The sequence below is a fragment of the Girardinichthys multiradiatus genome, chromosome 2 (genome assembly GCF_021462225.1).
Source record: "Girardinichthys multiradiatus isolate DD_20200921_A chromosome 2, DD_fGirMul_XY1, whole genome shotgun sequence".
NCBI lineage: Eukaryota > Metazoa > Chordata > Actinopteri > Cyprinodontiformes > Goodeidae > Girardinichthys > Girardinichthys multiradiatus.
Window position 1 is genome coordinate 610,846 of NC_061795.1, and position 26,220 is coordinate 637,065.

The window sequence follows — 26,220 nt, forward strand, 5'->3', positions numbered from 1 at the left end:
GGACCTGGAATCAAATGCCAAGGTATAAAGTGAGTCTTAAGGTGTTATTGTCTAAGCAGTGTGTGGATAAACTGCTCCATAATTTCAGTGCAGCAACTGCAAAAGCCTGGTCAGCTTTATATTATTTCCTAGAACACCAAAAAGAAAGTGGCTGGTTAACTGGAGGGGTTTACTGTTGTGTGAATGTTGATGAGATATGTTAAATAATCAACTTTAAATTGTTTAAGAAGCTGTAAATAGACTGGAAGCCAGTGGAGAGACGACGTGGTTGGAGTAAAGTGTTCATGCTTTTTTGGGCCTGTTCAAAGATGAGCTGCAACATTATGATCGTTTGTAATTGATGAACAGACCAATGTCCAGAGCATTATAGGAATCCAGAGCTGTGATGTAATTAAAGCATAATTCATTTTCTGTATAACTTAAACAAGCAAAAAATATATATATCTTACAACAGCATGGTGTAGGCAGCATAATGCTGTGGGAGTCCCTTGCTTCTGCAGAGAGCAAAACTTTTGAGAATTGATAAAAAGACGCATGGAGCTAACTCCATGGCAAACAAGAAATAAAATCTGCAGAAGAATTAAGACTGTGGCAGAGGCTCACCTTCCAGTAGAATAAAAATACTAAACATCCAGCTAGAGATGTGATTGATTGCTTTAGACCAAAGCATATTCCTGTGTTAGAATCACTTTGACCTAAATTCTATTGATGACATGCGGCAAGACTTGAAAATCAATGTTCTCAGATTCTCCCCATTTCATCTGACTGAGCTGGAGAAAGCTTGAAAAGAAGAATGGGCAAAATGTTCAGTCTCTAGACATGCAAAGCTAGTAAAGCTGTGTTTCTGTTTTGTCTCAGAAGGGATGAACACAAGAATACATCACACCATTCAGATTTGGCTCATTAGATAAAATCCACAACCCCTCCTGCATTTATACATTTAAAATGTCTTCTTCAGGGGAATTTCTGTACTTCTGCCCCTAAAATGCGGGGCAGGTTGCATGACCTCACTCACTAGCTGAGAACTATCTCTCCACCTACTTTCTTTTTGTCCCTCCCTCTCCTACCAGCATCTAAATGTGTGGTAGTTGGATAGAGCTTCTTTCTGTACTCCTACACAGGCAGGAGTGAGAGGCCCCTGGAGTGACCGGCACTGGGAGCACGGCAGCATATATGGTACGTTTCCAGTCCACCCCACTGGAATATTTGGATTTTTCTTCCTTTCTTTACCGTTTGCCTAGGTGGATCGGTATAGATTCGCTAACTTTTGCTAAACCTTAGAAGATTATTTTGGAGTTCTTTTCACTGATATGTAATTTAAAATTTTGAATATTAAATAATTAGCATGAAATAAAGATAATCATACATTAGTTAGAAATAGTTTTGTGGTCCTTCCTTCGGTTTTAGCATTTATAATTAATGTTTAGTTAATAGTTTTATTTCAATTTATTGGGTTTTTTTGTGAGAGGTTTATATGTCTCAATATAGGCCATAGTTAAGCCTAAAATTATTCACACCACTGGGCAGATTTAGGTTTCGTAACGGAAATTTTATAAAATGCATTTTATGCTAGTTGAGGTGACACCCTGACTGGCCAAACAAAAGGTGTTTTACTTCCCTGTAACAGTAGTCAGGGTATGAGACAAGGAAACTGGCATAGCCCTTCTCCGTCGATGTCCTCAGAGGAATTGAGTCAAGGAATTCTGCCAAGCAACGCCAAATTGTTATGGAAAAATTATATTTACCAAAGAAAGAGAACGATTATCATCACTGACGCAGCTTTATTAATTTATCCTTATAAGGGAGACAGTTTACAGGTCAGACATGTTGCTGAGCTGATCCAGAAAACTGTTCTGACCAGCACAAAGGATTTAACTTCCTTATATCAGGGAATAGCAGAGGAATGAATTAACTTAATTGTCACCCAGACGTCTCGACTCCTCTGCAATAAATATTCCTTTTATCTTATATTGTACAGAGGGGGTGAAACAGCAGGAGGGGAAGTGAAGCACCTTTTGTCAGGCCAGGCAGGGTGTCAATGCCTCAATTAGCATAAACGGCAATTTATAACATTTCCATTACAATTTCTCCTGGCTGGACGTAAGGTTAATGTTTTGTAGTGGCCCTGTCAGAGCCCTGACTTGAATCTTGATGGCCAATTTGTTAAGGTAGCTAAAGATGAGGTTGATGGCAAGGAAGCATTCCAACCTCAAAAACTTGGAGCTTCAAACATAAATCATCAAAATATTAGTGAAAACATGGAAGCTGATCGGTAGAATCGGAATTAGCAAAATATTTCTGGGATGCCATTTTTTTCTATTAAAATGCAAATGAAAACACCTAAATTATATTTTTTTCTGAATTTATGCTCTTTTCACATTGTTTGGTTATCTCTTGAGAGATGCCTGTCTTACTTCCTATCAGTAACAACATCTAATAATAACTTGGATGAATAAAACCTATTTCATGTCTGAATCTGCCAGGGATGTGAATCATTTTGGGCTGAACCATATGTGGCTGATGTGTCAATGCGAGCTCTGTTTGTGGCACCACATTACAAAGCTGTCTGGATCTGCAACGATCTCTTGACATGTTCTCTTTATGTGTTCCCTTCATGGCTTGTGAGGCTTTAAAACAAAGTGAATACCCTAACTACTGATAAAACAGCTCATATGCAGTCTGTTTCAAAGTAGAGTACTTACTTTAGATATGAATACATGTTAATGTTGTAAGTTACAGAGAAACAGAAAGGAAAAGTCTTCAGAAAACGTGCAGAGTCTTGACGATGTTTTTGTTTTTTGTTATCCCATGAACCCCCAGTCGGTGACTGATTTGGCACGTCTTCTATTAAGTCTTTAGACATCTTCCAATGCATTACCTCTTCATAGCAACTGATTATGGAGCTCCTCATTTTTAACTGATCCTGACCATGTTAAGGGATAGCTTAGTTTTGGCAATGCTGTAAAATTGGCAGGGTGACGTCCTGTCGCCATGGTTACGTTAAACTAGACAGGCACACACTGTGAATTGTAATTCTCACATTGAACTCTCTTGAGTTGACAGAGATGGGTTAAAGCAAATGTTTTTACTCTTTTAGATTCTTTACTTTACTTTCTATTCCACCCTTTAAGGCTATACCTTGTAAAGAGACATTTTTGGGTATGTGTTTGACACATTCAGCAATCACGCTGCTGGAGAATCTCCTTGATCTTTTGCTGTGGACGAACACACCTATAGGTTAGTGTGAGTAAGAACGTGTACTTTCCACCCATCCCACTGTACAACAGTCTGTGTGTGCTCCCAAACACAGCTTGTACAGTATGTGTCAGTAGCTCTGCATGTGCACAAACACTTCCAGACGTTTTCTTAACCAGAGGCATCAGACGTGAATTCCCTCACATCCCCTCAGTGATCTATGAGTAACACTCTGTGTTTCCTTATGTGTGTGCATATCAATGTCAGCTCTGTTCTGCTGCTGTCGGAAGAAGGAGGGTGAGAGGAGAGTAGGTGGACAGGGGAGGAGGTGGAGTGGGTCTCTGGATACCCGCCCTGTGTTTACCTTGGCAGGGTCACACCATGCCGATGCCCCACCCCCATTCACCCCTGGAACAGACCGAAGCCTTATTGCCCTCCAGGTCGGTTGGGTACAGAACATACCACCGTGGCAGACCTGGGGAGCTGCAGCCACCCTGGAGTATGAATGGGCACAGTGTGGAGCGGCAGCTGATTGGCTTGACCTGACCTGGCAAGACTTGCTCACAGATTCTGGAGCATATGACACACTGGTCACAGCTTAAATAATGCATTTAAAAGCAATATGAGATCTGGTTGATGAGCAGCAACAAGAACTGAAGAAGCAGAGGTTTTTGTGGAGTTGGCTAAAAAATGGGGGAAAGGCAGCGACAATGATTGGTTATGCAACAACTATTCCATAACCAATCAAAGTTATCCAGTATTAATACCCCATAAACTTTTTCATATGTATTTTATGGGGATTTTGTTGTTACAGATGCAAGGGAGCACATTTTGGATTGCATAATTCTTTAAAAATGAAACTCTGAAAAGTGTGTTGTCAGTTTGTATTTATCTCTATTTAATCAGATACTGGGCAATCTTTACCTTTGTGTATTTTATTCTCATTATAAATACAGCTGTTCTGTGAAGGTCTCAGTGGTTTGTTAGAGAACATTATTGAACAAACAGTATCATAAAGAACTAAGTAACATAGGTCATGGATAAAGCTGTTGAGACATCTAAAGTAAGGTCGGGTTACAAATGAAAACCTACCAACAGTGTCAGAAAGCTAACATATATATATGTATATATATGTTGGTATATATATAACCCTGAACACACCATCCCTATAGTGACACATGGTGGTGGCAGCATCATGTGTAGGGATTCTTTGCTTCAGCAAAGACAAAGAAGCTGGTACTTTATTATCCCAAAGGGAAATTAAATGTTGTTGTAACTCATATTATGCAGGTTTCTTCAAAGAGGAAGGAAGGATCTCCTGTAGCAGCCAGTATTACATTGTATCTGAAGACACTCTGTTGTTGTATGACAGTCTGATGAAAACGATGCTCAGGGTTGCCCGCAATGTTCTTCATCCTACTTCAACTTCCACTTTCGCTTCGATATTATAAAATACTTTTGTGTGTCTATGGCATAAAAGCCTAATAAAATAAGTTTGTGTTGAAAAGCTCAAAGGGTAAGTGCAAAGCTGTATTTTGAGTTTTCTGCCAAACTCAGCCAACATTCCCTCTCAGGCACAAACTTAGACAGCAGGGCAAATATTAGTCCTTTTCCACTAGATGTGCTCTATCCTTTGAACTTTGGAAATGCTTAGTGCCCCCACATATACATCCACACTTGTTCATGCTAAATGTCATGCACTTATATATTTGCATTAATGTATTATGAGCATTCACAGGTCACTATGACTCCCTGTTGGCTCATTTTGCCAATCTTAGGCAAACACATTTTGAATTTTAGCCTCAGGTTTATTGATTTTACATGTCTCTCTGTGGCTGTTTATGAACTGGGAGCCTTCTGCGGCCTGTCTTGGGCCTTGTGCATGCAGCACAATGAGGGTTCAGTTGGGCGCTTCAACGGTTTTAATATGTTAGAGTGTGTTGCACTTCAGAGCTCTGGAAAGTTGAGAGAAAATAAGCTGTGTGGTAACCAGGCATTGGCAGATGTAAGGCTGTGACATAGAGGTTTACTGAGGGGTTAGCTGCCAGCAATGTTGTCAGATTTTTGTAACACCTCCAATAAAAACTGAAAAGGAAAATAATACATTGAACATGAATCTTTTCTTATGTACATTTTAAACTGACTAGTTTTAAAACCACAACTTCCTACTAAATACAGTCCCTTCAAATGATGTTATTAGCATATTTACAGCAATAGGCTAATATGTAAATAACATCTTTATAATATGCTAGTTTAGCATGTTCAGGTTTTCTAGTTAGCTGAGGAAGACAAAATAAGGAAAACTCTAGTAAGTTTTGCTAATTTGTTCCAGTGTTTTGACGAATGACTGCATTTGCTTGAAAAATAAGAGACACAAAAGTTTTTGGACAGGCATGCAATCATTCTCATCTACTCATAGTCTCCATAAAACAAGTATACATGCATCTGCATATCCAGCCATCATAGTCTTTAGGAATGAGACAAGCTCTGTGTGCCAGAGATTAATGTGTTTTGGTGTGAAATGTGTAAATCAACCTCAGAACAAGCATAAGACCTCACAACAATACTGGCTGAAGTTGGTAGGAAGCATTATTATCCACAGTGAAAACAAGTCATTTACCAAAATGGGCTGAAAGGCCACTCAGAGATGAAGAAGTCATCACTCCAGAAGCAACGTAAAAAAAAAACAGATTACAGCTGTCAAACGCACTCAGGGACTAAGCCCTAACTTTTGGAGACATGTCCTATGGTCTGATGAAACAAAAACTAAAGTGTTTCGCTGTGATGACCATTACATTAGATTTGGAGGAGAAAGTGGGACGCTTACAAACCATGACCATGAGAAGACCATGTGAACGTTGAAGTACAGGGTGGCAGGATTATGTTCTGTGGGTGTTTCGCTGCAGGAGGGACTGGTGCACTTCACGAAATAGACGGCATCGTTAGAAAAGAACACTATGTGGAAACACTAAAGCAACATATTAGCTAGGAGGATAAAGCTTGGGTACAAATGGGTCTAAGCATACTGTCAAATTAGTTACAAAGTGGCTCAAGGACAACAAAGCCCTGATCTCTGGTAGAAAATTTGCAGGCAAAGGTAGATGGTGTTTGTGAGCAAGACGGGTCACAAACCTGACTTGGTTAGGCCGGTGCTGTCAGGAGCAATGGGCCAAATTTCCAGTAAACTATAGTTGAAGGTTATCCAAAACATTTGACCCCGGTCATACCGTTTCAAAGACAATTCTGCCAAATACCAATGAAGTGTATGTAACCTTTTGACTGAACATTTTTTTAAATGCCCCACTCTTATATTTTTGGCTTTTAGCAAATACAATTAATTGTGGCAATCCTAACTGACCTAAAACAGGAAACTTTTAGTCTGATTTAATTTCAGTCTGAGGTTATGTGTTTTTATATAGTGTATGTATTTTCCTATGTCCAGAAACACAAAGGGGACATTCATCCCATACCAGACATTTCCACGTTTTAACGGACTCTTGAAGCCTTATTTCCATTTTCCCTAATTAGCCTGATGCAAAATCCAACTAGACCGTATAGTATGTCCTGGATCAAAAGCAATATAACATATGAGTACACATGATGTGGAAAAACAGTGGCATGCAGAGACAGAAGGAAATTATTAAAACAAACACCCTTCAAATATCACTGTTCATTTGGACAAATTTTCATATTTCAAGAGAAAACATAGAAAGTTTGAATTGGTTTAAAGTTTCTAAGTTCTTACATTCATTGCCTCTTTATCTCAGTGAGCGTTTACATCCCCAGTAGAACCCTAAGATCTCAAGACCAGAAGCTCTTAGTTGTTTCCTGGACTCAGCTGGTGACCAGAGGAGTGTTGGGATTATGATTATTGATTAATTAATATTTATCAATAATTATAATTGAAAATCATAATTTGACTAAATTAATTTCTTAACCAAAAATCCTTATTTATGAATCGAGACCAGAGATGTCCTCTGGGATTGTAAATGTGGCTCAAAGCCCTTGATAATTACAATTAGTAGATTGTCAGTAATAATTGATAACTATTACTAGGTGTCACAGTTTAATCAACCGTTTCTGCGGAAACGTGGGGAACTTTGACCTTATTTTGACTGACAAATCACTGTTGCACAAAATAAACACAAACGCCTTCTCTTTATCTACGTGAATATTTATTAAATCACAGCCCTGATACAATTCGTTTTCCGATTCAATAATCTTCACCTAATCAAACATGCAAAGTTCTACACAAAAGGGGTAAAATATCGAACTAAACAAATAAAACAGACAGCAGTGGGTGTGTATGGAATCAAACCAGCAGTTATGGCAAACAAGTGATAATGTGACGCTAAGCGGAGTTTTGGGAAGCGGTCAGCCAGAAAGTGTAGTTTACTTACTGTGAGCCATAAACCATCGCCCACCGCTGGGGATATCCGAGCACACAAAGGGTTGTAAACCATTTGATGGCAACTAATAAAACATGAAGTGTCAAAGACAAAGAAAATGGTTGATTTTCACCATGAAGTTATTATAGCAGTCCAATTTTAACAGCGCAGCTGCACCAGGTGTCACACAGTAAAAACACAAATTGAGAAGCGCGGCGGCTTCAGAGTTCAACAGCAATCATGTTTCAAAAACAATGGCATGCACATACAATTCAGAACACATTAGACTATAAGTGGCGATTCTAAATCGCACTAAAACCTACTCTACCCTGCCCACGCTATTCCTAATAAAGAAATAAAAAAATGAAAGGGTGGATTTGACTTGTTGAAGTTTTCTCTGAGCAGATGGAGAGAGGGGGGGGAAGTTACTTTGCGTCCGCAGTTAACTCCAAGAAGAGCGGTCAATCTCCGTCCTCTGGCCTCCTTGGCGAAAGGGGAAAATATGATCTGACCATCAGCAGCCGACTGGAACAAAAACAAGGGTGGCAATCCGTCTCCTTGAAACTCCGTGGTTTTTTGGTTACATGTTAAATCCACGTCTTCGATCGGTAAAGTTGAAAACTTACAAGCCTTCTTATTCCTGTAAGCTTAATTCGCTTAGTTTTCTCGTTGGCCAATGGGCAGAATGAATGAAAGTCCACGTGGGATCTCTTCTCCAGAATGCTGCTTCAGATGCCGGTAACCGTCTGTAGGTCCCAAGCTGAAAAGCAATGGTGGGCCGTCTCATACTCTGTTATATAGTTGACTGTGGCCTCAGAGCTGCGACGCCCCCATCCTATCAGCCGCGGTGGCCGCTGGGATTTGTAGTACCGGACTGTCCTGGGATACAAAATGGCCGAAAACACCGGAAGGCCTGGCGGCGTCCAGCAACGTGCAAATGGTCCAGTATTCAGAAAAACATGGTCCAACAGGAGACAGAGCTTTTTTAGAAACAGGTTCTAGGCTCTGGAACAGTTTCCCTCCCTTTCTATGAGGTCTGCTGGAACTTTAGATGCTTTTAAATCTATTTTAAAAACTCATCTTTTTAAACTGGCTTTTTCCTGCTGAGAGCATAACCATTAGGCTACGCCTTGTTTCTTCTGTGCCTCTCATTGCTGATTTTATTGCTTATATTGTCAACCTTGTATTTTTTTGGCTTCCTGTTTGTTTGTTTTTTATTTACCTGTACATCACTTTGGTTGTATTTGGGTTTGTAATGGGCTTTATAAACAAGTAAATGATGAAATTATTTTTTTACCATGATAATTGAGGGGCTTGTGATGGAAAATAACAGACAGCTTAGATATCTGCAAACCTTGATTTTTTTTTTTTTTTTCGTCCTTTTTGAAAAACACAGACATTCATTATTGTGTATTTTTGGTTTTGCCAGGTGAAAATGACAACCCTGCTTCTGCTGTGTATGTCTTTGCCTATTATCTTGGCCACAACAACTTTGAAAGACCCTAACGGTAAGAAGCCACTTTGTAAAATGATAAAAGAAACATAGCACTATTCTGCCTATGGTTCATGCTTATAATTCTGCTAGACCGTTAAAGAGAAGCATGCAGAATGGATAAAATGTTTATGTCTTGCTTTAAAGCTATTTTAGACCAGCCATTCACCAATATACAACACTAAATTTAAAAATGTACTTTAAGATACAATTAGTAAGCATTTTTCATAAGACAAGATTTGCGATTACAAATAGTGCAATGGCCTAGTCCAGCTGGTGCTCACATTTTTCACAACACAGACCAAAGTTATCAAGTTGAAACTATTCCATATTTTTGTATTACACGTGCAAAAGAATGTGTTGTAAAATGTCTTTTTCTACATGCACACTAAACAAACAATATTTTGATTAAATGAACAGAGTAGTCAAATTTTTGCAGAAAAGGGATTAGTAAATTCTTGATGATTTTAAACATAAAAACGGTCTGACGCTTTTTATGTTTCCAAAATGTTTTGGTTCGATTGTTTGTCCTATTTTCTTGGACTAGAAAATTTGAAAGCGACATGGGTGACTCGTTCTTCAAAAAGACCTGTGTTTAGCAAAGTATAATAATTGGATGTGCCCAATGTGCCCAAATCTGTGGTTGAGAAAACGTTGCTGGAGGTATTTAAATAAAATGAAAGCAAAAATTCTGTTTGATGAATGATGAATACTTTGTGTTGTGGCTAAATTTAGATGTTTTCAAAGATTTTAATTTGTCAGTGAACATTGCCCACTAAAACATTTTTCAAAGTTTCTATGTGCATCACCTGCCATGGCTGGTGGACCAAATTTGTACTATTCTTGAATAGCCTTCATTGATTTGCCAAAATTTAAAAAAATGCCTCTGCCACTGAAACTATGGCACACAAACGTTTTATCTTCACAGTACATCTGATGACACTCTAATCACTGTACAAAATGCATCATCAATTTATTTTTCCCATAGATAGAGATGGCTCACTGAAGGTCAGCATCCCTGTTGAGTCGCCTCTCCGTCCTCTGCTGGGAGGCAAGGTAGAGGTACCGTGCTACTTCCAAGAAAACATTGTGAATGACCCCGGAGCACCCACCATTGCCCCGCTATCCCACCGAATCAAATGGACCTATGTCACCAAAGACAACGTTTCCTCAATCCTGGTAGCATCAGAGGGGAAGGTTTATGTAGAGGCAGAGTATCTGGACAGGGTGACATTGGTCAACTACCCAATGGTTCCCACTGATGCTACCATGGTAATAACAGAGCTGAGGTCGAAAGACTCCGGCACCTATCGGTGCGAAGTGATCCATTACATTGAGGACAGCTATGACTCTGTAGACATCCAGGTTCAGGGTAAGCATAACGTTTCATTAATCAACACACTATAATCTCTCTATACCTCTGTGCATTGCTTCTAGAAACAGTACTTCTGTTTAATTGTCAGCTGAAAAGGAACAGAGAAAAAAGCAGTTGGAGAAAGCATACGTCATGGCAGATTTTACCAGAAATTATCACGTAGTTTCACTTTGTGGTTTTTTTACAGGTGTTGTATTTCACTATCGGGCCATCTCCACCCGCTACACCCTAACATTTGAAAAAGCCAAAGCAGCCTGTATCCAGAACAGTGCCAGCATTGCTACTCCTGCACAACTCCAAGCTGCTTACGATGACGGATACCACCAGTGTGATGCTGGATGGCTTTCAGATCAAACTGTGAGGTACAGTAAAATATCCATCCAACTATTACAAGAGTTTTAGGGACTTATACAATGCTCTGCTTTTAGAATGCCCAGTCATATCTGTCTGGATTCAATGTATTAAAGATCAGGTAAAGAAAACTTTAGAATCTTATATCAGACCACCAAGGTGACCAAAATTTCTGCTCTTCTCTCAAGGTACCCCATTCATGAGCCTCGGGAACCTTGCTTTGGAGATAAGGAAAACTTTCCTGGAGTGAGAACCTATGGTATTAGAGACGTAAACGAAACATATGACGTGTACTGCTTCGCTGAGAAGATGTCAGGTACTCTCAGTGAACAAGGACAGTGTAACCTTTAACCTTTTTGGTGTAAACATGACTGCATATTTTCATTTTGTTCTTCAATGTTCTCTCTCCTCCCAGGCAGAGTCTACTACTCCATGTCTGTTGACAAGTTTAGCTTCTATGAAGCAAAAGACCAGTGTGTCAAACTGGGTGCGAGGCTGGCCACCACTGGAGAGCTATACCTTGCCTGGAAGGATGGCATGGATGTGTGTAACACTGGTTGGCTGGCAGACAGGAGTGTACGCTACCCAATCAACATCCCAAGGCCTCAATGTGGAGGGGGGCTTGTAGGAGTAAGAACGGTCTACTTGTTCCCCAACCAAACTGGATACCCCTACCCAGACTCTCGCCATGATGCAGTCTGCTTCCAAGGTTGGTGGTTGTTTGAGAACGGCTTCAGATTTTCAGGAGAGTTAAGAGGCCTAAATGTAAAAAATATAATTTCTGAAATCTTTGTTTTCTTTAATAATGAAAGGTATAGATCTATGTCTTGTTGTATACTAAAGATCAGCAGTAAAGGTGTAAATATCATACCATCCTGACTCCTCAGAGAATGATGATGAAGATGCTGTACCTGGGAGGACCACACCCTTCCCAGACATCCAATTTAGATCTACCTCTGAGCACTACCCAACCCTAACGGCTTCGCCTGGGAGTAAAGAGATCAAGTCTGGAGGAATAGTAACTCTCTCCCCATTGCTGTTTCCACCTGCAGTGGATGAGTCAGGTGAAGATGTGGCCATGGGTCCCACAGGTAAACCTTTTATATGGTTAATGAATAATAAAACTTTTAGAGCATTTTTGTTTTTTAAGATGTTTACTTGAAGAAAGAAAACAGAAGGGTGCAAAACCAGGGCACAAGTTGATGTAGGGACGTTTTATAGAAAAAATGTATGGGGTTGACTATGATGAAGGATGTAGTATCACAAAGAGAGAGATGAGGCCCAAGAGAGAACACGGACATCCTCTGTGGATGAACAAGTTCTGATTTTTCAATGTTCTACAATATATGTAGGGAAAATAACCAATAGAATAATTTATGATTTTGAGGATAGGGTACTTGATTTCAATGCTCACCTGCTCTAAATAAGTACTGGGAATTTGTACAAACTGCAGCCGGACTTTTAACTGGCATAAGCAAGTAGGACCACATTACTCGCCAGTGGCTTCTATGCGCTGGCTGCCTGTGCATTTTATAATATATATTAAAATGTTATTGTTTGTTTTTAAGTCTTTAAATTGATCTTTAAATTATCTTTTAACTATGCACACTACAGCTAGATCACTGAGGTCTGATGAACGATATCTTCTAGTTGTTCCCAGATCCAGGTTGAAACATGGCTGCTCTGAAACTGTGGAATAGACTTCCCTTGCACATTAGGACCTCCTGCATTAGATACAACTCATTTAAATCCCTTATTATTTTACTGGCTTTTACATTTGTCTATATTTAAGTATTTTCTGTCTGCAAAGTCATTATTTGATTTTTGACCTTGTATAGCACTTTGGTCAGCTTTTGTCTTTAAATGTGCTTTATTAATAAATTGACTTAAATTGAATTGAATGTTGGGCTGTTGGTAGCACTGTTGCCTTGCAGCAAGAAGGTCTTGGGTTGTCTCCTGGCCAGGGGTCTTTCTGCATGAAGTTTTCATGTTCTTCCCATGCATGCATGGGATCTCTCCAGGTACTCCAGCTTCCTCCCACAGTCCAAAAACATGACTGTTAGTCTCTCTAAATTGCCCTTAGGTGTGAATTTGTGTGTGCTTGGTTGTTTGTCCTGTCTGTGTTGCCCTGCGATGGATTGGTGACCTGTCCAGGGTGTACCCCACCTTCCACCCATAGACTGCTGGAGATAGCTTTCCCGTGGTAGAAAATGACTGACTGAATTGAATGTTCGTACAAATAAAACAGGACCATTTCTTTCTTCTTCCTAGGTGTGGTGTTCCACTACAGACCAATCACTGGTCGTTATACTCTGACCTTTTTGGAGGCTCAGCAGGCTTGCCGGAATATCGGAGCAGTCATTGCCAGCCCACAGCAGCTGCACGCAGCCTTTGAGAGAGGCCTGCACCAATGCGATGCTGGCTGGCTGCGCGACCAAACTGTGCGGTGAGCTGGACCAGTACATCAGCTTGACAAAGTCTTCACCCACATATTTACTTTCATATAACTCGGATATTGTAGATGATTAACTTTAACCTAATCTGTGTCAGCATCAGCAATGATGTTAATCTTTGTTTTAAAAACAAACAGCCCAATAATTAAAATCTGAAAAAACGTTCTTACCTAACATGCTTTCTTGCACAGGTATCCGATTGTGTCGCCCAGAAATAACTGTGCTGGTAACCTGCTAAACCTTCCAGGAGTGAGATCATATGGCCTGAGACCAGTCAATGAACGCTACGATGTCTTTTGTTATGTGGACCGTTTAAAAGGTGAACCTGCTCAAATCAATGCACTAGCACCATGGCCCTATTGGTATTTTTTAAACCTTCTGAGGAAAAGTGGAATCCACAGCTAAACATCCCCCTTTAATTAGTCAGGGCCAATAGAAGATCACATTTTTATGAACTAACTCAGCAAACAGAAAAAGTCTAAATCCTTTTGTACTACTATTTATAAATGTCTCTCAGAATGGTGGTTGGTACTTGGAAAAGTTCAAATTTACTGAAGCAGTACTAACATTGGAGAACCAGAACACTAGTATTTACATTGGGAGAAAATTATTGTCCATCCATTGGTCTACCCAGCTACTCCTAAATCCCTTTGAATGTCCACATGCATCCTTCTGTCTGCCAGGTGAGGTCTTCTTCACCACTGACTATGACAGCTTCTCCTATGATGAGGCTGTGCAGCACTGCCAGAAACTCAACACTACCCTGGCCACCCCTGGGCAGCTCTACGCCGCCTGGAAACAGGGACTCGACAAATGCCGCCCAGGCTGGCTTATGGATCGCAGTGTCCGCTACCCCATTACAACCCCCAAATCTTATTGTGGAGGCGGGCAGGTCGGAGTGCACACCATCTACGCCTTCCCCAACCAGACGGGATTTCCTGATGAGCACTCGCGCTACGATGCCTACTGTTTTAGAGGTTGGATTGGGCTGGGGGTGGTTTTAGCTAAGAAAAAGCCTAAAAGGTAGATGTTTGATTTATTTCATAGAAATATGTTAGCAAAATAGAAATAGGCAGAGATCTGAATATTTATTTTTTCTTCTCTTTTAACCATCTCAGTCATGTCTTAGGTGTTTATATTCATTGAAGATAAACTTCATGAGCATACAGTAACAGCAACTTTGCTTTTATTGCAGTGTTTAAATTATGCAAGTTTAAAGAAACATAACATTATGGAAAAAAGGGAAATCATTTTTTACCAACAAAGAAATCAGATCAAGCTTCAGATAAAAACCAATGTTGACCCAGCCAGGATATAAATTACAACAACATAACTGCTTCATAATTAACATTATGTTATTATTTAAAATGTTACAGTTAAGCCTCAAATTATTCACACCCCTTGCAGATTTTTGTTTAAAATATTCTTTTAATTTTACACATTTCTGCTAACTGGAAGTGATATTAATGTTCTGGAGTGGCCCAGCCAGAGACCGGATTTAAATCCAATAGAGAATCTGTGGAGGGAGCTAAAGATCAGGATGATAGCAGAGAGGCCTTCCAAGCTCAAAGACCTGGAGCAAATCTAAAGTAGGAAGCAGAGAAAATTGCATGTGGATACATGCAATTTCAAAAAAGGTTTGATTGCTACAATGCCAATAAGTATTTATCATTTTAATAGGGTTTAAATAATTTTTGACAAATTATTTTAACACAATTTAAATAAAAGCAGAGAAATTATTCTTTAAAATTGTTTTATTATAATTTCCTGTTTGTCTCATTCCTACTTGTCATATTGAGTTTAAAGGATTTGACCCACATGCAGAAAACAATTCAGGAGACGGTATTATTCGGTAAAGTGTCTATTTACAACTGGGTGAATAATGCAGGGAACTGGAACCAGGATGCAAACTGTAGAAATAAACAAGAAGGTAAGTAGGGATAACTCTGGGGCTGAACTCATGAAAATAATAAATCTGTCTTACAAAGAATGGTGGAGGGATCCGCCAGAGGGGGAGTGGAGAAACCAAGTGGTTGTTTGCCGGTGAGACTGAAGTTGGTGGATATGGTAAGCCAGGAGAGTTTGTAATCCATGAGGTGCGATGGAGGGAGGAGGGTGGACAGGGTTCGCAGATGGAGGTCCGAGGTACGCAGGAATCAGGAGGCTGCCAGCTGGCGTGATCTAACGAAGTCATGAGAGACTTGAGTCTTTGTTCATGGAACTGGATTGCTTCCTTCCAGAAGATGGTTTATCCAGGCAGGATTCAATGCAAGGCAAAATCAGGTTCAGGAAACCTGCAGGATACAAAGACAAAGTTACTTGGTGTACAAGGCAAGGTCAAAGGCAAAGGTAACGTAGCTGAGTTAGTACCACTAAGGGCAACACTCTGGCAGTGAGTTGCTGGCAGCCTCCTCCTTAAATAGTCCTCTGCAGAATAATCAGGGGAATAGCGAACACCTGTCACCTCTCCTCCAGATTCCACGCCATCTAGGTGCTGAGCACCAACAGACACACAAAGCACAGATCCTGACACTGTCAGAAACAAACTTCTTTGTTGAAAGAAAAAACATAATAATCTAAATCTGCCAGGAGTATCAATACATTTGGGCTTAACTGTACATATTTTTTCAGTATTTGAATAAGTAATTTAATATTTTAATTTACTTTTAACCAATTTTATGACAGGATGTGTAATTGATTGGCCTATAACAAGAACTACAGCTGAATAATAAAGGCTAAAAAATTGTAAAATAGCAAAGTTTTCTTTGTAATTATTTCTGCTTATATGCAGTTTGTATTTTAATGCAACATTACCAACCAATTAATATCCCAAAGTGTTGGCATGACAGAATATTCACAATCGTGCTATACACCAACACATCCACACCTGTAAACGTAAGACATGCAAAACGGCTGAGTTCACCGAAAATGAAACCACTAAAAGGGTTAACCTCTAAGAGAAGCTTCATTTGAGGTCTATATAACTATAAAAAAAGGCATTTACACCTAACAGATTTTTTTCTGTTTTTACTTTTTGTCTTAAACCTTTCAGATATTCAGCCAATTTTAATATCAGACAGAGATAAAACTCTGTTTTAAAATGATGATTTCATGTAAAACAAGCCATTAAAAACAACCTGGCCTAAAGTGAAAATATAATTCCCCTTCCTCGTTAAAACATTAATTAGCTGTGATTAACCAAATCTTTTGGACAGCAGAGTTCATTTTCACTGGCCTCATCCAGGGCTGATTGCTCCCAGACCTTCGGAATCAAGAAACTACAAGTAGAACCTGTCTAACAACATGAAGTAGGCTGCAAAATCATAAAACAGTAACACCTCCTTGTGTCATGTTGCAATCTCTCCCAAGCTCCCAATTTCTAACATCTATAAATCTTAAAGAAAATCTTCATATTTTCCTCGTCATCACATACCTATGAGACTAGTGTGAGAAATGTCTCTAGTGGCTTGAAGCAATGGCTTGTACTGAATAAACAGTAGAAATGGTATTTTACATTATTAGTCTACCCAAGCCAAAGCAACTTTATTTCTGAAGCACTTTCTGATGAACAAATAGAATAAAATGCATCAGAAATAAAATAGATCAAGGTAGAGGGTGAAGCATGGGTAAGAATACTCGACTAACAAGAAGAACAATAATACGAGGAGGAAACCTAAGCACAAGAAGTAGGTCTTTAGAGCAGATATAAAACTAAAGAGGACTTTAAGATGTGTAATAACAATGTCATTATTCTGTTATAGATTAAAAGAGATGTAATTTTACAGTAGAGTGACTCAAAACCATCATCCTTCTTAAGAATAAAGTCTGTTTACTCATTTTTGTCTTGCTCAGCTCACTTTCCTGTTCTTTTCAACAATTTCACCCCTGAGTCCGTGACAGAGAATAAAGATGTTGTCCAGAAGATAACCGTCGGACCGCTTCACATTACACCCACTGGTAAGAAAAAACAAAAGAAAAGACAGGCTTTTTGATCCATGCCATTTCTCCATTCTGCTGATTATCACTGAACTACAATGATGTTTTTTAACATCGATGTTTGTGTTGGAATTTTTATATCGGTTTTTTTTTTTGTATTGTTGTCTTTTTTAAGATCCAACTCCTGTTAGCTACAATGAAACTGTCATGAACACAACCGACGCTGAGTTTATCAATGAAACAATTATTACACCTGCACATGGTCCTCCTACAGGTAAGATTGCTACAAATGGCAAGGCCATAAAAAGTCAGATTCTGGTAAAAGCTTGAAATATTCAAAGTGTTTTGATTGTCAAACGTAGACACTGACAACATTTTATTATAACGGGATTCTCAGACAACTTTTTTTATTGGCTTTTTAATCCGAAGCTACAAGAGACATGGCACTAAATGCCTTTTGTTATTTTATAATCAACATTTTCTAAATCAACCTGAAGTATTAGTGACAGGATATTAATACCTATGTTAAAGGAGGATAAATGCAAGAAGATCACAGCTTTGGTTGTGTCATACTATGTGCAAGGTTTTTCTCCTGCTTAAAATTGAATAGAAAGGTGTTGGTGTGACTTTCTGAAGTTATGATAATTAATGTAAAAATACCATGGTAAAAATGTTCAAGTGTTCAAATGAAATAACATATTGATTATTACAGTTATAATATTGCTATCTTTAACATTTATTTTTTAGTATTTTGTTAAACTATTATATATAGAATAAGCAATGGCTAAATACAAATTTGCTTATGGCGCAGAATATAATCAGTGTTTGTTGTTCTCCTCTTAGTGGCACTTGGGGCATCAAAAGTTAGCTAAATAACTAGCCTGCAGTTTGGCTGCTTAACGGACATTGCTAACAGTCAGCTAGGAAAAAAGATAATCTTTAATAAGATAGAGGAGTTGTGCTTTTTTAGTTTCCATACCATAACTGTCCGTGTTTTTCACAACAGGTAAGATTTGTCTTTTTTGGAGGGTTGAAAAAAAAATAGTTTTCACCTTTTTTCAACCAGCTAACCACCAGTGAACAGTTGTGGTGGTGGCAGCCTGTCATTGTACAATGCTTTAAATAGCAGGAGAAACTTGGTTAACTTTAAACTGTAAGAACAGAAGGTTTGCCAGTTTAGAAAGTTTTTAAAACCTTTATATACTATGACACCGGTATCCATCAAAAATATACTGTCGAATAAACTGAACTCTGCTCTTCAAAGCTTGTAACTAATCCAAAGACTTTGAAAACTTTGGTGACTTCATTAAAGCTAGAACTGAAATCTTCTAAAAGGCAAAGCCCTTAATGACATCACCTTTGTGTTTCTACCCTTATTTACAGTGAATACCATTTTTCCTCCAGTCCCAGTTGACACTTCGGGTTCTGGTTCAGCTGAACATTCAGCCAGTGGGGAGTCCTCCGGGGAATCTTCGACCTCCACCACTAGTGGTGACACATCCGGGTCAGGACAGGAAGTTACCTTCAGCGGACACAGTGGTGTGCTTTCCGGCGAGCAGTCTGCTTCTGGAAGCCCACAGGAAGGAAAGGAAGGCAGTGCTTTCATTACCTCTCGAGATTTAGGTAGCGCATCTGGAGCTGAATCTGGATCCGGCATCCTTATATCAGGATCAGGTTTCAGCAGTGGAAGTGGGGACATCAGTGGTAGTGGTGATGACAAGTGGGTCACCTTGGTGGATGAAAAACTGGTGTATTTGTCAAAAACTTCAAAAAATGACACAAGGCAGGAGCTTGGTCGGGGAAGAATCGAAACCAGTGGGGAATCAAGTGTTTCTGGATCAGGAGATATGTCTGCTTCCAGCTCTGGTGGGTTTTCTGGCATTCTGTTTGTCAACCACAGTGGCATTGACCTGACACCCCAGCAATCTGGGGAGCAAGAAGTGTCTGGATATCAGCTGTCTGGCTATGGGTACCAAAGTGGCTTTCCCAGTGGCTTTCCCAGCGGTTTTCCTAGTGGTTTTTCCAGTGGTGTTCCCAGTGGCTTTCCATCTGGTGATTCAGGCAGCGGCTCTTCCTCTGGAGACCCTTTTCCAAAGTATGACGATATCATCCACATAACTAAGCATGAAATGATTGAAGTAATCACTGACATTACTGAAGAGGGGCGGGGTGTGGTGGAGATGAGTGGGCAAGGTAGTGGGTCAGGGATCCACCATGAATTCAGCGGCACTTCAACACAAATATCAGGAAGCGGAGCGGCTGCTACGAAGGCTTATACAGAGTATGTTCCCACTCTTGACCAATCAACTCCCGGAGCTACCGTTGAGGAGAGTGACACCGGAATGACAGTTTATTCAGTCACCCCAGATGCAGTCTTCACCAGGCCAACCACAGCTCCATCAGTGTCATTAGTAACCCCGGCTGTTGTGGAGCTTCCTGAAGTGGATGAAGGTATCCAGCTGACATAAACAATCACCATATAATCAGTCATAAAGTTTACATATAAACAACTCTTTTCCCAAATGTGTTTAGCTATGGGGAGCTGTCCTAAAGGCTGGATTGAGTTTGCCGGCAGTTGTTACCTCCACCATGACGAGAGACTCACTTGGTCTGAGGCAGAGAAGCGCTGTCAGGAGCTTAGCGCCCACCTGGTCAGCATTGGCTCGCCGGAAGAGCAGCGGTTTGTCAACTGTGAGTACCTCTTTGAAAGTAAGCCCTCAGTTTAGCCTTCATATAAGATATTTCTGAAGGTGAGGTGACGGAGGGGGATCTGATTCCAGGAGATTGTACACATAAATTAAAACTAACAAGGCAGCAGCGTAATTTACAGCACCTTGCAAAAATCATAACCCTTAAAATTCTCTAGACGTGGCTGTAACACCATGAAAAAATAATACTTTTATGAGCCACTTTGTACAGATATGATTTTTTTATTTGTTAAAATTTGACCAACTTACAGCCAACGGTGAGCACTATCAGTGGATTGGACTTAATGACAAAGATGTGCAGAATAAGTTCCACTGGACAGATGGGAATCCACTGGTGAGTCTGATTGAACTGGTCAGTTGGGTCATATTAAAACTGTTAGCTATTTTTGTAAAGGTTGATAAAACTGCGGTTCTTCATCTGATGCTTTGATCAGTCTTTCGAGAACTGGAGACCCAACCAGCCGGACAACTACTTCGGTTCTGGTGAGGATTGTGTGGTGATGATCTGGCATGAAGGTGGCGAGTGGAATGATGTGCCCTGCAACTACCACCTTCCTTTCACCTGCAAGACAACACCTGGTAAGCCCACTGGTCACAAAATCACCCATCCACAAAACAAGCGATGCCTCATTAGATCGACAGTTGTTTTTTTTAAATACATGTATGAAAAACTGTGTTGCACAAGTAAGTTTTTAAACATTTGATGATTCTTTTGGTAATTTCTAAATGTTTAGTTTACTCTATCCATCTGATCTAGCGTTACCATATACCTCTTGAATAAGATTTTCCTTCCAATTTGTTTACTATTTTTTTTTTTTTTTTGCACAGCTTTTCAAATGAAATGCCATCATTCATTATTTTTTTCCTAGAAAGATTTGCTGTTATATTGAAAACACCCTTCAGTTATGAGCACCTTTTGGTAAAGATGTAAATTAGGCTGTAAAATAAATTCTTCTTTTACTGCAGTAGCATAATCTCAGACTGTAAATAAAAAACACCATTTAATTTGAACACAAAACAAAATCCCACTTTAAAAGATTTTTACCAAATAAATCACTGTTGGTACAATTACCCACACCACAAAAAAAAAAAAAAAAATCTAATTTAAAGTTAAAAGTAGCTGAAACATTTAAGGAATTTGTGCTTTACCTTTTGAAACTAATCAGAATTTCTATGAATTTTTAATTAGAAATCCATTACTGCCTGTTTTCTATCTTGTTCACATATGACCTGACACAGAGAAGCCTTTAACTGCTCTTTAATTTAATTATTCAAGTAAGACTTATGTGTGTTTGTCCTCCAAGCCAACAGGAAAATATCCACTTACCTAAACATCTCCATATCTACAGTCAGACAAATGATTGAAAATACTTTAGAAATGCCCATTGCTAACTGTTTCTGAACTGCAGCAAAGACTGGCATCTAACATCCATTAGATGCTGTCTACATGCCATTGGTTTGTTTTTTTGAACGAAAAGACTAGCCATCAAAAACTTTACTAGGGGTCCACAAATCTTTACTCGGGGTGCCCATAACTGTGAAGGGCGTATATACGCACATACAGTATGTGTGTATGTGCGTATGCATACTGTATACTGTATGTACAGCCTTACTGTATGATAACATATAAGATTTGTTTATAATTTATGACAGTCATGTGCGGAGCACCGCCCAAGGTGAAAAACGGCAGTCCAATAGGCGGCAGCAGAGAGCGCCATTCTGTCGATTCCATGATCCGCTACCAGTGTGACCCAGGCTTTATGCAGCGCCACCTGTCTGTCATACACTGTATGGCAAACGGAGAGTGGGAGGAGCCACAAGTCCAGTGCATAGAAGGTGAGTTTTAAAGGAAAGTCCTGAAATAAGTGTCTTGAACATTTGACCCCATGTGTACATGTAATTAAAATGGGATATATGTATAATTAGATATAATTAAAATGTACATATAAGGAAAATGGGATACCACTGCAGTGTGTGAACAGAAACATTCTAGCTTGGCTTAACTCTCAGGAGTCGTACATTCTTTGTAGATAAGGAACCCCAACATAGATAGATGATTAAACATATTGAATATGAATTATAAATGTGCAGGATCAAAAATTAAATGTTGCTTTAGAAAATGCACCATCTGTGCTGCACTTCTGAGCATGCAGCTTGTGAGCTTCAATCTCCACTGCCTCCAGTCGCTGCAGAGTCATTTGTGAGTCTCTGGGTGCTTCTTCTGGAGTTCTTTTATGCATGATGTCATCAGTATGCGAACCTTTTCTCCCTCCAGCTGGAGCCAACAGCAACAGGCTACACAAAAGGTCCCTGAGGAAAAGAAGTAAAGGTGTCAGCAGCCAACAGGAACCGAGGGAACTGCTCTGAGGAGGACTGGAAGGGACATACAACAGAGCCACAAAAGAGCTTTCTTCTAAAGAAGCATGGACACTAATACAAATACCAGACCAAAAAGATAGCATGCCCTACCCTGTATATACGCACACTAAAGCACATTTAGACAGTGATGAAAGAAACAGCAAGTGATGTTCCTGATCTTTGAATGTCACCCTGCAACCTCTGAAGGCAAATTTCTCTAAAACCAATTTAATTTATGATTCAGCATCCTGGAGCTAAAGTAGAAACTTATTTCAAGAGGCTGAAGAGTAACATGCAAAGAGCTTAGGAAGTGTTTTCAGTTCAAACAGACTTTTATTATATTTTACCATCTAGATTTGTGTTTCTTAGAATTATTTTAGGTGTTAGATTCCTACTTTTTAGGGCAACTCAGTGGATATCAAGTTTTTTGGTTGTGTCGCAGATGAATGATCCTGCTTGGTTGTTTCATCTGAGTTCTGAAGGAAGACATGACAGAAAATGACATGAAGGAAAAAAAGTCATATGAAGCCTTTAGTCTTGTCACAGCTGTAAATTTGACATCTACAGCGTCGAACCAACACATTATGAAAACACGACTCCCTGGATTGAAATAATCAGCACGTATGCACTTTTGAAACTTCTGTCATGTCTGTGCTAATCATTTGAATCCAGTGCACCTTAAAACTGTTATAAAAAAAGTAAAAGCTTTTCTGTAGCTGTATTTTTACATATCAAGTGAGAAGTGACAGGAAAACAGTGCCTTGCAAAAGCATTTCTAATCCTTAAACAATTAACTTTTTGAGATAGACTAACACTAAGCAGTGTATAATTGTAAAAAAGAAAGAAACATGACACGTTTTCACATTTGCTTCCAAATAAAAGTCTGAAAATATTCTCTGACCAGCCTCACTGTCACTTAAGCAACCCCCACTGCATAATGCTGCCACCATCATGTTTCATTTCGGGATGGTGTGTTCATAGCAATGTGTGGCACGCATGTATCCCTAATTCAGATACATTTAATAAAACTCTAAAGCAACCAACTGCCATCACAACTCACCTAATTAATAAAAACTGTGTCAGTATGAATACAGCTGTTCTTCGAATGCCCCAGATGTTTGTTAGAGAACATCAGTGAGCAAGCAGCATCATGAAGATGGAGGAACACAGCAGACGCTGCAATCTTTGAACATCTCACTGTTTAACCCATTATCCAAGAATGGAAAGAGTTTGGCAGGGATGCAAACCTACCAACATGTGGGCGTCCACCTTAACATTGCCATCGTGAGACATGCTGGTGGCAGCATTATGTATTGGACATTGTTTCTCCTGCAGGGAAAGGGAAGCTGGTCAGAGTTAATTGGAAGATGGATGGAGCTAAATAAAGCCTAAAACAGGATGGAAGCTGTAAAAGGCTGCAAAAGACTTGACACTGAGGCAGAGGTTCATCTTTTCACCAGCTATCCATGTGTTAGAATGGCTCAGCCAAGGCCAGACCTAAATCTGATTGACAATCTGTTGCAAAACTTATGGCGAGAAATCTGATGTCCCCAGGTGCTCTTCATCTAATCTGCCTGAGGTTGAACTACTTTGCAAAGAAACATTTTAGTCTCTAGATTCGCAAAGCCTGTAGAGACATACACAAAGATGTCTGCAGCTGTAATATCTGCAAAAGTTGGTTCTATAGAGTATCGGCTCACTGATTACAAATGCATGTCGCACTTTTCAGATCTTCATTCCTAAAAGATGTCAGAAACGTTCGATTTTCCTTCCATTACAAATGATGCACTGTGTAATGTAAGTTTATCACATAAAGCCCCAATGAAATTTGTGATTGTAGTGTGACAAAATGTGAAGAATATGAATAGGTGTGGGGACTTTTGCAAGGCACTGTATGTCCCTGAACTACAATTTAATGGAGTCTTATAATAATTTAAAAGATGAGCATCTGCCTTGGCGCACTTGGTCCTTATTTATCACTTCTCAAGCGCAAACCGATGCCTTTGTTTCTGATTCCACTGACATGAGAACGTCAGCGTTTGCTGTGGGATGAGTTTCTCAATGTAAATACTCTCTCTGTAATTTTCTGAACAGCAGGATCTGTCCATAACCTGCGCAGTGCAGGCAGTTTTAACCTTTTTGACTTACAGTATTTATCAGTGATGCGTTTGCCAAGTGGTTGAGTACTTAGAGCCAACTGTATAGAGAAGGACAGGTAGAACCTTGTGTTTTCATTAAAGCCTCAGATGTGTCGCTGGAGAATGTTCCTGCTGTATTTTAGAATATCTTCATAGTTCATTTCAAAAATGCTTCTTGTTCACTTGTGAAGCTGAAGAAAGTTGAACCAATAGACCTCATAAAAGTGGGGTTTGGGCAGCTTGATGAGGGTTTTAAGGTCAGCATTTGCTTCAGCTCTCAGATAATTTGATCCATGGCTCCTACATTGGAGCTCATAAACCCCCCAGTCTCTCAGGGACACAGCTTAAAATGAATAAAAGACAAATGTCTCCTTTGATGTAACTGGGGTGACTGGGTAGAAGATGAAAATTAGAGGTCAAGCAACAAGTGTAGATCTCTATCAGTGTTTTGCCTTTTACTGGCTGCTAAATAAAATGACACCTTAACAAACAAACTAAACATAGATAAGTACCTCATCCAGATTCTGAAACCTGATGTGACCATAAAGCACAGTTCACCAAATAAAATATTTGTCTCAGTAGCCTTATTGTTGCAAATATATTTTTACTCAGTCATTTACAAGAAGCTTGGATGCACAGATCTTTCTTTCTTTTTGTCATTTCCTGAAAATGATTTTCCTTGAAGTCGCAATATTTCAGGTAAACTGAAGTACAACCCTGACTCTTAGTTTGTTTTTGCCTTCCTGTGTGATTTAACCATGAAAAAACACCTAATAAATACCTCATTCATCAGCATCTACAGTGACTACCTTGATCGCTGCAGCAACCCTGAACAGAACCTGCTCTGTGTGTTTGTGGTGCCGCCTCTTTGGGAGAGCTGTGCTGAGAGTATGAGGTCATCTGTGGTAGCATGTTTACACCGGTTTACGTTGTCTATTCATCTTTCACAGAGGTAGATGCAGTAATGTGAAATGCAATTACGGCATACAGGTATGTTGTGTGTTTGCAAAGTGTCATGGAAAAATATTAATACCTTATTAACCCTCAGATTGTAACATTACAACCACAAATCACAGTGTATTTTTTTGTTCTAGATTTATTTCGCCGCACTAGCAGCCTTTATTTTTTCATTTTCTTTTGAAAGTAGGCAGACAGGAAATGGGGGGCCGAGAGGGGGAAGACCTGCAGCACAGGTCACCGTGGCTCGGACTGGAACCAGGGGACAGCCATGTCGAAGGCTGAAGCCTCTCTATACATACACCTGAGTGTATTTTATTGGGCTATCATGTGATAGACCAACAGAAAATAGTGCACAATCACAAGCTGGAAGGAAAACCTCCATTCACATTTCTATCATCTTTCCATCAATTCTGACCATCTTCAATGTCCCTGAAAGCATCCCCACAGCATGATGCTGCCACTACCAGGTTTCATCATGGGGATGGTGTGTTCAGAGTAATGTGCAGAGTTAGAATCTTGTATATAAGCCAACATGTTCAGGTTTGGTCTCACCTGACTGGAGTACCTTCTAATACATGTTTGTTGTGTCTTCTACATGGCTTGTGACAAAATGCAAAGGAGACTGCAGCTGCTGAACTCTTTTCTTACAGCCATTTTTGGAGTGCATGATTGATAGTGTCATAATATGTTGGACTTTGTGTTCTGTAGTTCTGACTGATGTATTCAGGTTTTTGTGCTGTAGTCTTTTGCTACTGAGCTTCTTTATCAAAGGGCATTTCTACTGTTTTATTTTGGAAAGTCTGTGTCCCCTTAACTTCCTGTTTTCTGTCGCCCCCATTTATGAGTTTCTTTGTCATTTATCTTTG

The 26,220-nt window shown here is 39.6% G+C and overlaps 1 protein-coding gene and 1 long non-coding RNA gene across 2 annotated transcripts; one reads left to right on the top strand and one right to left on the bottom strand.

Moving 5' to 3' along the window:
• Positions 1-1,097: 1,097 nt before the first annotated feature.
• acanb (aggrecan b) lies at positions 1,098-25,189 on the top strand. The gene is made up of 18 exons (XM_047346286.1): positions 1,098-1,176; positions 9,013-9,091; positions 10,064-10,447; positions 10,638-10,812; positions 10,990-11,117; positions 11,217-11,510; positions 11,689-11,892; positions 13,073-13,247; positions 13,446-13,573; positions 13,938-14,231; positions 17,107-17,211; positions 17,366-17,464; positions 18,574-19,641; positions 19,723-19,881; positions 20,150-20,232; positions 20,333-20,477; positions 21,552-21,734; positions 22,174-25,189. Exons 1-18 carry the CDS (start codon positions 1,174-1,176, stop codon positions 22,263-22,265), a joined length of 3,798 nt encoding a protein of 1,265 aa, XP_047202242.1. The 5' UTR covers positions 1,098-1,173; the 3' UTR covers positions 22,266-25,189.
• On the bottom strand, positions 15,106-15,740 carry LOC124856097. Its single transcript, XR_007035253.1, has 2 exons — positions 15,239-15,740; positions 15,106-15,164 (listed from the first exon to the last, which is right to left on the bottom strand). It is a non-coding gene; the product is annotated as an uncharacterized LOC124856097 (long non-coding RNA).
• Positions 25,190-26,220: the final 1,031 nt, after the last annotated feature.